Here is a 10,095-nt window from a genome sequence, read left to right on the forward strand (position 1 = left end):
GTGCTTATGTGTGACCAAATGATAAAGTTGCTATTTTGAATCCACAACTCACTATGGATGCTTACATTAATAATTTACTAACTAACCATCTATTGTAGGAAACTAAAATCAACAAGTAATATTCAACATTCTGGAATGGAATAAATGTATTAAAAAAATACCAATGGATATAAACAGCTGAACGGACGTACGACTTTGTAGATTTCAGGATCATCGTATTATATAGTAAATGAATAAATACATTAATCATACCTTGATGAATGAAGCAATAACAGAAGAATGCAACAAGGTTCTGTTTTAAAATAGATTCCAAATGCATTACATTTGAACAAATCTTTGAAAGTTCTCTCTTTTTTAAAATAAAGACAATCTTTAAGTATCCATGAAGCAATCATTTTTCAAGATGTTTTTAGAAACATCGACAAATGCTTTTTGAAAGTCTTCCAGTTTTCGAGAGTTAAGTAATCAGTTTGCGATAGACAAGTGAACAACTTTGATATAGTGTGTATATATTAATAATGTCGTTTTGAAGAAAATATATTGAGTGTAAACAATGGCAACTGCTTATTTTTCAGCACTCAGTGGGGCCACAGAAACATCATCATCCAAGTTAAACCCCTTATCTCCTCTTAACCTTGAGAAAGAAAGACTTCTTTTTCCACTATGAAAAACGTGAGTAGATTTCTGACCCCCACTAATATCTCTCTGGCAAATGCAGCTTCCGCAGGGACAGACTTGATTTACAAATCCATAGAGTACAAGGCTGCCTCGGTGCTGCTGGTGTTGGCCATTTGCGGAACTGGGATCATTGGGAATATTATGGTGGTCCTGGTGGTTCTGACTGCCAGACACATGCGAACCCCAACCAACTGTTACCTGGTCAGTCTTGCTGTGGCTGACCTGATGGTCCTGGTGGCTGCTGGGTTACCCAATATTTCTGACAGTTTGATTGAGGAATGGATCTATGGGCATGCGGGCTGCCTGGGTATTACCTACCTCCAATACTTGGGCATTAATGTGTCATCATGTTCCATCACAGCATTCACAGTGGAAAGATACATCGCTATCTGCCATCCAATAAAAGCCCAGTTCATGTGCACTGTCTCCAGAGCTAAGAAAATCCTAGCATTTCTCTGGGTAATTACCTCCTTCTACTGCATGCTGTGGTTTTTCTTGGTGGATATCAACATCAATAGCAGGCAGAATGCCGAGTGCGGCTACAAAGTCTCCAGGAATCTATACTTGCCCATCTACTTCATTGATTTCACCATCTTCTACGTGATACCCCTGATTGTGGCCACAGTGCTGTACGGTCTGATTGGGCGAGTCCTTTTCCTCAGTCCTCTTCCAAGCCAAGTTGAGACGGGGACGGAACGTTGGAAGGAGCGCCCCGGGACAGAGAGTAACAGCTCACAATCTTCCAGCCGGACAAGCAAGGGGGCCATCTCATCCAGGAAACAGGTAATGTCATCTTCCAGGGAACTCGACAAGCCTCAGCTTTTGGATTTTATTAGTCTGGAAAGCTACATGAAATTCCATGACCTTTGGTGGTGACCATTTTAATGAAGAGGGAGATTGCTGAAAGTAAATAAATGGTACAAGGTCAATAAAAACATTTGAAATTCTGTGGAAAATGAAAAGAAAAATTTGATAAGGATTTTCACCCTTCAACAAGTAACGCAGTAAGGAACATTTTCTCTTAATGAAACTTCTCTGCCTGGCTTTATTTTAGACTATATGTCTCGCTCAAATTGCCATGGTGATGATGCAGCCCTTATTTTTAAATCACATCCTGACTTCTGGCAATTTGTCCTCCCCTGACCATCTCCGTTTGTTCAATTACTCAAGATTCACCTTTTTTTAACACTCCCCTAAGTTTCATACAAACTTTCTCACTGAGGTATCTCTCTGCTTTCCTTCTTCACCCTCTGTACTAGGCAGTTTTCCATCTTTGGTGATTTCAATCTCTATCTCCACTCTTCTTACTCTCTTGTCTCTGAGCCCCTGCTCTCACTTCCTCCATTAATCTTTCCTTACATATTCACTATTCCCCCCAACATTCGCAATCTCCTTAATCTTGCCAACTCATGTGGCCTTGCTATTTCCATTGTAACTATCACTGATAAAGTAACCTTTCATCACTTCCTGATATTACTTTCTACCTATTTTCTCTTCTCCACTCCCAACCCCACTTCTTTCTGTGTTAACCACTGGAAAGGCACTCCTGCAAAGCATTTCCCACTGCACTTTCCAATTCTCAACTATCAAGCCTTTGGCTCACAAGTCATCATGACATTTCTGCAGCAACCGATCTGTTAGATCACCCTCTCTCTGCCACCTTTGAGCCCATTAAAACCAATACAGTTTCTCATCCTAGTGATTCCCCCAGTCATTTCTCCTGCTTCCCTACCCAACCCCTTGCCTCAGCTCCCTTAAGTATAGGGAAACAGGTTTGAATATATTTGTTGGAGAAACTAGCTTAAGCACCCTTTACCTAATCGGGCTGGACCACATCAAAGTATGATTGGATCCTGGTCGCCATCACAAAAACTGCTTACTGTTCAAAAATCACACAGGAAAGTAAAGGTGGTTCCTTTCTTTCACCACAAGCTACCTCCCTAAACCATCCTCCCTTTACCTTCACCTCCAACAAGTGTGAGGGCCTCATGGATTTATTGGGTGGGATTTTCTGGCCGCACTCACCATGAAACTGGAAAATCCGATTCGAGGTCAATGGATCTTTCCATGGTCCGTCCCTCATCACCCAAAAACACAGCATTATTCTCCACATGTACTCTGAAATCACCATCCAGCGCTACCTCATTATCACCTCTTTCAATCCCTCCATTGTCTCTGCATGCCTGACTTCCAATAGTTTAATGAACAGAAATTTCCTCCAACTACATATTGAGATACAGAAGCCCTTGTCTTTAGTCCACTCCACTAACTCTGTTCCCTCGTAACTGACTCCATTCCTTCCCATGGGAATGGACTGAGGCTGAACCAGAATGTTTGCAAACTTAATGTCATATTTGATCTCCAGATGGGCATCTGATCATTTATCTTTGACACCACTAAAACTGCCAGTGGCATGTTTGCCTCTGAATTAGGTCATAGTTCAAGCCGTATTCACAACTTGAACCCTTATTTTATGAATTTGACCCTTTGAGCCTTCTTCACCACTTAAAAGGATAGATTCTTATCTTCCATCTCTGTTATATTTCCAAAACTAACCCTACATCCCTTGATTCCCATTGTATCCAAGAAGCTATCAGTCCCTGATTGAATATCCTCAATGGTGGAGCATCCACTGCTCTCTAGGACAGGAAATTCCAAAGGTTCACAACCCCTTAAGTAAAACAACTCTTTTTGTTTCAATCCTAAATAGCTGACTCTTTATCTGGAGATTGCGATCCTCAGTTCTAGATTCCCAAGCCAGGGGAAATATCCTCCCAGCACCTATCCTGTCAAGACACTGAATCTGTTCAATCTCTCCACATAGTCTAGTTGTTTCATCTCAGGAATCAGCCTCGTGAACCTTGACCCTGTGAATATCAACATTTCCCAGTTTCTGTTATTTAAATAAATATTCTGCTTTTCCATCTAATTTCACATTTTTCCACATTATATTTCATCAGCCACATTTTTGCCCTTAACTACCTCTTAACCTGTTTCTTTCCTTCTGCAACCTCTTTGTAGCCTCCTCACAGCTTCATTCCCCACCAAACTTTGTATAACCGGCAAATCTGAATACGTTACACACTCCCATAATAAATGGCTGAAGTCTAAGTAGTCATTCTTGCAATATCCCACTAATTATAGCCTGCCAACCCATATATAACCAATTTATTCCTATTCCCTGGTTTTTGTTCATTAAGTAATCTATGATCAAAGCTAATTTAGTGTTTTTAATCCCATAAACCTTAATTTTGTGTAATAACCTCTTGTGTGGCACATTATTGAATGATCTTTGAAAATTCAAAGAGATTACATCCACTAGTTCCTCTTGCCTGTATTGCTAATTACCAAAAGTTCCAACAGATTTGCCAACACAATTTTCCTTTCATAAATCCATGTCCACTTTGCCCAATCACATTATGATTATCCAAGTAACCTATTACCACATTTCTAGCATTTTCCCTACTGCTGATGTCAGGCTAACTGGCCTCCAGTTTGCTGTTTTACTCTACCTCTTTTCTTGAGTGCTTTCCCTTCCAAGCCTTGAAGACTTTTCTAGAATCAAAACCAATGCATCCTTCATGTCTACAGCTATCTCTTTTGGAATCCTTGGATGGAGGAGTGACATCCAGGTGATTTGTTGGTTTTTGGTCCTATTAACGTCTCCAGTGCTGTTTCTTTGACAATACTAATTTCCTTCAGATTCGCATTTCACTGTCAGACTAGAGGAGAAATTATGAGGCCCTGTTAGCCTCTATGTTAAAAGATCCTAGACATTGTTCAAAGGAGAGCAGCAGAGCTCTCTAAAGTTCCTGAAAAACATTTGACCCTCAATCAATACCATCAAAACAGGTTTCCTTCTCCATTTGGTGCTTTGCTGTTTCTAGGATCTAGTTATATACATTTTCTTCCCTGTACTGTCTGCAGAACAAGAATGCCTATCTTTCAAAAATAATGCACACTAAAGTCCCACATTCAAATTAGAGTCTATCTGTTTTGTTGGTAGTGATTGCTGGATAAGTGTCAGCGAGGAAAGCCTCCCTGTTCTACCAGTTTGGCAATGGCACCTCTTTACCATCATAAGAGACAGCTGAAATATTGACAATGGAACCATACTGATATAATGAAGGCTACTGTAGCCTTGGATTTTTTTTGTTCATTCATGGGATATGGGCATCGCTGGCTGGCCAACATTTGTTGCCCATCCGTAGTTGCCCTAGAGAAGCTGATGGTGAGCTGTCTTCCTGATTGCTGCAGTCCATGTACTGTGGAATGACCCACAATGCCGTTAGGCAAGGAATTCCAAGGTGTTGACCCAGTGACTGCGAAGAAACGGTGACGTATTTCCAAGTCAGTGTGGTGAGTGGCTTGGAGAGGAACTTGCATATGGTGGTGTTCCCATGGATCTGCTGCCCTTCTCCTTCAAGTTGGAAGTGGTCATGCATTTGCAGTGTAAGACCTTGTATGGACTAGGATGTAAGCAGCGGAACTCTGGATGAATTAGAGTTTGCGTAGGTGGAGCTCAGGAGACTGGCTTAAAGGATATTAGAAGGAATAACCTGATACCCCATTTATGCTTCTTTCTAGATTGAATGGACCTAAAACACAAATCCTTCTAATAGGCTAAATTTGATGAATCTGTATAAAATAGTTCAGTCAAAACTGTCCGTTCATCTTCCTTCTTTTGAGTTTGATTTCATGCCTCTGGTTACAGAAATGCAAAATATTGCTGGGGTTTAGTTTATTCGTACAAGAATTTTAAGATATTCTCTCCTGAGTCTTTTTCCAGCTTCTTTAGTTTATCATGGTATCTTAGGTACGCCATCTCCAGTTTTAACTTATTGTTTGTCTCTTTCCTCACCAAAATCAGGCTGGGTAAGAAGTTAATTTTTGTATTGTCAATTTATGCATTCACTTATGATTCATTTAAAGACCATTAACATTTAAAGAGAAATGCAGAAATCTCATTTTGATCAAAAGAAATTGTGCTACAATAGCTTAAGATTTGCTAGAAACTTCCTGAAGCGAGATTTCGCTTTAACAAACCACAAACTTAATTTTTTTTTAACAAACCACAAACTTAATTGCAAAAAGAACCAAATAAAAAAAGCAATCATGATTAAGTTAACACTATAGATTATATCCACATATGCTAAACCCTTAAGTTTCTTCTTACTTCCTCTAAGAATTCTCTTATTTGTTATGATAACTTAAAAGTTATTTCTTATTTGGGAACAGCCAAAACAATGTGCCAGCTAATTGTAGTAATGTACAATTCTCCAGAGCACCAGCTATTCTCAGAGTTAAAAGCTTCATTTGCTGTCTCTCAACTGTGGAGGCTTTAGTCTTTTGCTTTGGTTACTTTCTGAATACTTCCAAGTTAACCTGTTTGTTACTTTCTTTTGCCACACGACTCTATGAGGGCCATTGTTGATTTTTCCATTACTTTCAAACTAAGCCGTCTTTGTTTCCTCAGAAAATTCAAACAGAGTTCATCACTTACTCATTGTCTGTCTATATGGTCAATGATGAAGCCCATTTCTTTTTACTCTGCTGACAGTACAGGTCTATCTAACTGTCATTTACTTTGGTTATCTTCTCTCAGTGACTTCCAACTGCACAAGGTCTAAACTGCAACAACCTTTACCAGGACAACGTTTAAATAAACTGAAATCAGAAAACCTTCCTAGGCTTCACCCTTCTTCATGATGACAAAGCCTGTTATAGGTTGTCCCTAAACTGATCTTTAGATTAATTATTCCTCATTTCCAATGTTTTCTTTGACCTGATGAAGTAAACAGGATTTACATCTTTTCAGAGTTCACTAAATGCTTTTAAACTAATTCAGTTCTAATTCTCAAAACAAGCATATCTCTCCGGAATGCTGTTCTTTCAAACATTGCAGATGTCACATCTCTAGTTCTTTAGCTAACTAAGCTCACCTGCTGTTTTATGAATTTCCCTTTTTAGCTATTAATCTCCTAATAATACATAGCCCCAAGTGTTTAAGTGTAATAGACTCCAAACTTGCTTTAATTGCATTGATCTGATTTTATTACAGTTTTTTTATTCCTAAAACATAAATTTATGTGTTAAAGTGCATACGCCGTGAACCAGCATATTAGCAACAAGATCGACACCAATTTTGAGGGGGGAGACAGTGCTACTTGAACGGAGTTCTCTCCCTTGATGTTCTATTGTAGTACAATGACCTGAATTGTTGTTAAACCAATGTTTCAGGCAAACTGGAACTAATATTGTACCATCTTAACTATATATCAGGAGGATAGAATTTTGGGATCGTGCTGCATTTCAGCTAGTAGCTTTGTGCAAAGACCCACAGCTGAAAGTCTGAAAGTAGGCCACTTGCTGCCTCTCTTAGGCTAAGATCACATTTGCCTATGATATGGGAAAGGAAGCATGGGATGACATCTTGTCAAGCTAATGGATGTCTTGCCTGCTGGCTGGAGGGCCAACAGCAGACTATGTTATCACCTTTGTGGAAGGCTAACCAAACAATGAGCCAATCAACTGGTGGGTATCCAGTACAGGCTTTTGCCTGGGTTCAGGACATTGTGGATGAGGATCATGCCTACAAAAAGCTGCCGACCAGTCAGAGATCTCTGGCCCTTATACATAGGAAGGTGGTTGCTCATGCAGAAAAGGCATGCACCACAGGCCCAGAATCACAGAGCAGCCCAGGCCACAGTAAGTAATAATGGGTGGGGGAATCAGGGGGATGTTGACAATGATGCCACGGGTATGGTTTTCAGTGGATCCTCCCTGCCCTTCCACAATGCCAGGTCCCTCAATCAGCCACTTGAAAGAGGGGTGATTCTACTGGGGAAGGATAAGCATAAATAGTAAGTTTATTTGTCACTTATGCCACATAGCAACATATCTCCTGTTGCTGGGTTAATACCAGAGGCAGCAGGATGAGGCACTTAATTGCCCACCAAAAGGCCTCAATTGGCAATGGGGCAGGAAAGTTGACCACAGGCCTTCCTGCACTGGACTTAATCGAGATGGAGACAGGAAGATGACGAGGTGCTCACCCATCACATTCTGATCTGATTAAATGCTCCCTGTGCTTCCAAACATGCCACTAGAGAGGACAGTACAGCCCACCCCTGAAGTTTTTGATAGTCTTGTACACTGAATGCTGGTTTGAGACAGTTAGATAAAATGATGGAAAGCAGATTAATTAATGTTAGTCGTTGGAAAATAACTTCACTTTTCAATACATTTCCAAGTTTTCAAATGACAAAGGTATGTCTAAATCATGTTTGCAAAAGTTTACTTTCAAAGGAAGTTCATGTAATTTGTCACCAAATTGTGCTACCATAGCTTAAGATTTGCAAGAAACTTCCTGAAACAAAGTGCATTTTATTCAAGATAACCTAAAAGGCTGAACACAATGTATGGATTTGATTCCTTGCAGGTCACTAAGATGTTGGCAGTGGTGGTTATTCTGTTTGCTTTGCTCTGGATGCCTTACAGAACAATAGTGGTGGTCAATTCCTTCATAGACAAGCAATATGAAAATGCCTGGTTCCTTTTATTCTGCAGACTGTGTGTGTACGCTAACAGTGCTATCAACCCTGTCATTTACAATCTAATGTCCCAGAAATTCAGATCTGCTTTCAAAAAACTGTGCAATTGTAGCCGAGACGACACTCAGCCGCGTACCTTGTACTCAACTCCCCTTAACTACAGTGTAGTGCGAGCTCCGATCAGTGGGAGCCCTGAAGTCAATGGCAAGACACAAGGTGATAAACAGCCACAGCAGGAGGAAGCTTCCAACATCAAAATGGAAGAATGTAAATCTACAGCTAAAGGCCAGATGTACTTTAGTGTTGTTTAAAATACGACCTTTATCTAAGATAATTTGAATCAACGTCGAAGAGTGAAATAGAAAAAGTTTCTCTGGCTATCAGTCGAAGATTATGTAAAACATTTAGACGACATAAGTAATGCCCAGGAAAGCATGTTTAACATACCACTGGGACTGTTCTCCATATCATCTGAAACAATTTCAATTTTCTGACTGTGATTGCAATGCTCTGCTTGAAGCTACAACAACCTTGCCCTGAAAATCTACAGTCAATGGGGACTCTCTGCTCCTGACCCTGCTCATCATTCTGGGCTCAGTAATAATATATCCTGTCTGGTGCCTGCACCCATTAGGGACAAATCAGGGTACATTGCAGGTTGGAGATGTTCAACTGCTTTCAGAACAGGAGGGGTGCTGCCCACCGACAGGCATACATTTCCAAGCTCCTTTCAGAAAGGGGCCCACGGTTCAGAATTTCAGGAAGTCCAGGTTGCTTTTCCCAGTCACTATCCTGCAGGCTGTGACACACCTTCTCACTGGGCGCACTGCCTTGCTGGAAGATTATCAGCCCAGGGTTGGGGGAACACCTAATCTAAAAGTTCCCCAATCCTTGGTTACACCTCCTTTGATGCAGACAATGGCCTTGACCCAGGCAGCCCCAATGAAGTGGGAAGGATGGGCTTGGACACAGGATTTTGGTGTTTACTTCACACATGCGGCCCCCACTATAAAACAAGAAGTTCAAGGTCCACTCTTGTCCATCCGCCCCCTTCCCCCACCTCCCCCACTTCCCCCAACAGCTTCATTTCAGTAATTGAGCTCCAGCTGGTGGTGCCTCAGTTGGAGCTCGCTCAGTTTGGGGAAATAATTTTGGGCTTAGTGGGTGCAGCCCTTGGCGGGACCCGCAGGGGTTTATGGGGGCAGGTGGGTGGGCGATGGAAGTAGCAACTGTCAGCAACCAGTGCTGCACATAAATCTTCTTAAAAAATAGAAGATGCCTTTTAACACTACAAGCACGCACAGAAAACCTCCTGCACTCAGGGCAGCTGAATCTCCACCAGGGCCAGAAAGCATATACAAGGCTAGCATGTTATTTTCAGGCATTCTTAGGGCCTAGGCTACTGCCCTTTAAAATGGCCACTTTCCATCCAGAAAACAGGCAGTAATTTCTAGTCCAGTGATCACATTACACAGTTTTCTTTATGGTGGAATATACACTTGAGGGGAAGTATTTTCAATTTACTCGATAGAGAATAAAACTAACTTTATAGCTGTGGAGCCAATTGGTCGGGGGCATAGATTGTACAAATAGATAGAAGCTCAATTTAAAATGGGCTGCATTTTACAACAAAGATACAATAAACTGCATTGGTTTCACTCAAGCTCCAATTTTCACCTTAATTGGCCCCTGGTTGTATTTTGCAGTTGCTTCCTTGACAGTGTTGTTGCTGACTCACTTGAAAATGAAGAAATGGATGCAGGCCCTCACCTAGAATAGATAGAGGCTGGAATTCTCCGATCTCATACGCCCCACCACTGGGGCCAGCAAGAATGGAGGATTTGGTGCTCAGCCAAATCTCCGT

General features: G+C 41.1%; 1 protein-coding gene across 1 annotated transcript; it reads left to right on the top strand.

Annotated features, from left to right (window-relative positions):
• Nucleotides 1–663: 663 nt before the first annotated feature.
• LOC145342535 (thyrotropin-releasing hormone receptor-like) lies at nucleotides 664–8,888 on the top strand. The gene is made up of 2 exons (XM_080188094.1): nucleotides 664–1,461; nucleotides 8,120–8,888. The coding sequence occupies exons 1-2, from the start codon at nucleotides 664–666 to the stop codon at nucleotides 8,540–8,542; spliced, it is 1,221 nt and encodes a 406-aa protein (XP_080044220.1). The 3' UTR covers nucleotides 8,543–8,888.
• Nucleotides 8,889–10,095: the final 1,207 nt, after the last annotated feature.

This window comes from Carcharhinus amblyrhynchos, chromosome 4 (genome assembly GCF_965287045.1).
Source record: "Carcharhinus amblyrhynchos chromosome 4, sCarAmb.v2.hapA, whole genome shotgun sequence".
Classification (NCBI taxonomy): domain Eukaryota; kingdom Metazoa; phylum Chordata; class Chondrichthyes; order Carcharhiniformes; family Carcharhinidae; genus Carcharhinus; species Carcharhinus amblyrhynchos.

Coding starts and splice junctions, on each gene's coding strand:
- LOC145342535 (XM_080188094.1), top strand. CDS start 664: ATGAAAAACGTGAGTAGATTTCTGACCCCCACTAATATCTCTCTGGCA. Junction 1,462..8,119: donor CCATCTCATCCAGGAAACAG/GTAATGTCATCT, acceptor GATTCCTTGCAG/GTCACTAAGATGTTGGCAGT.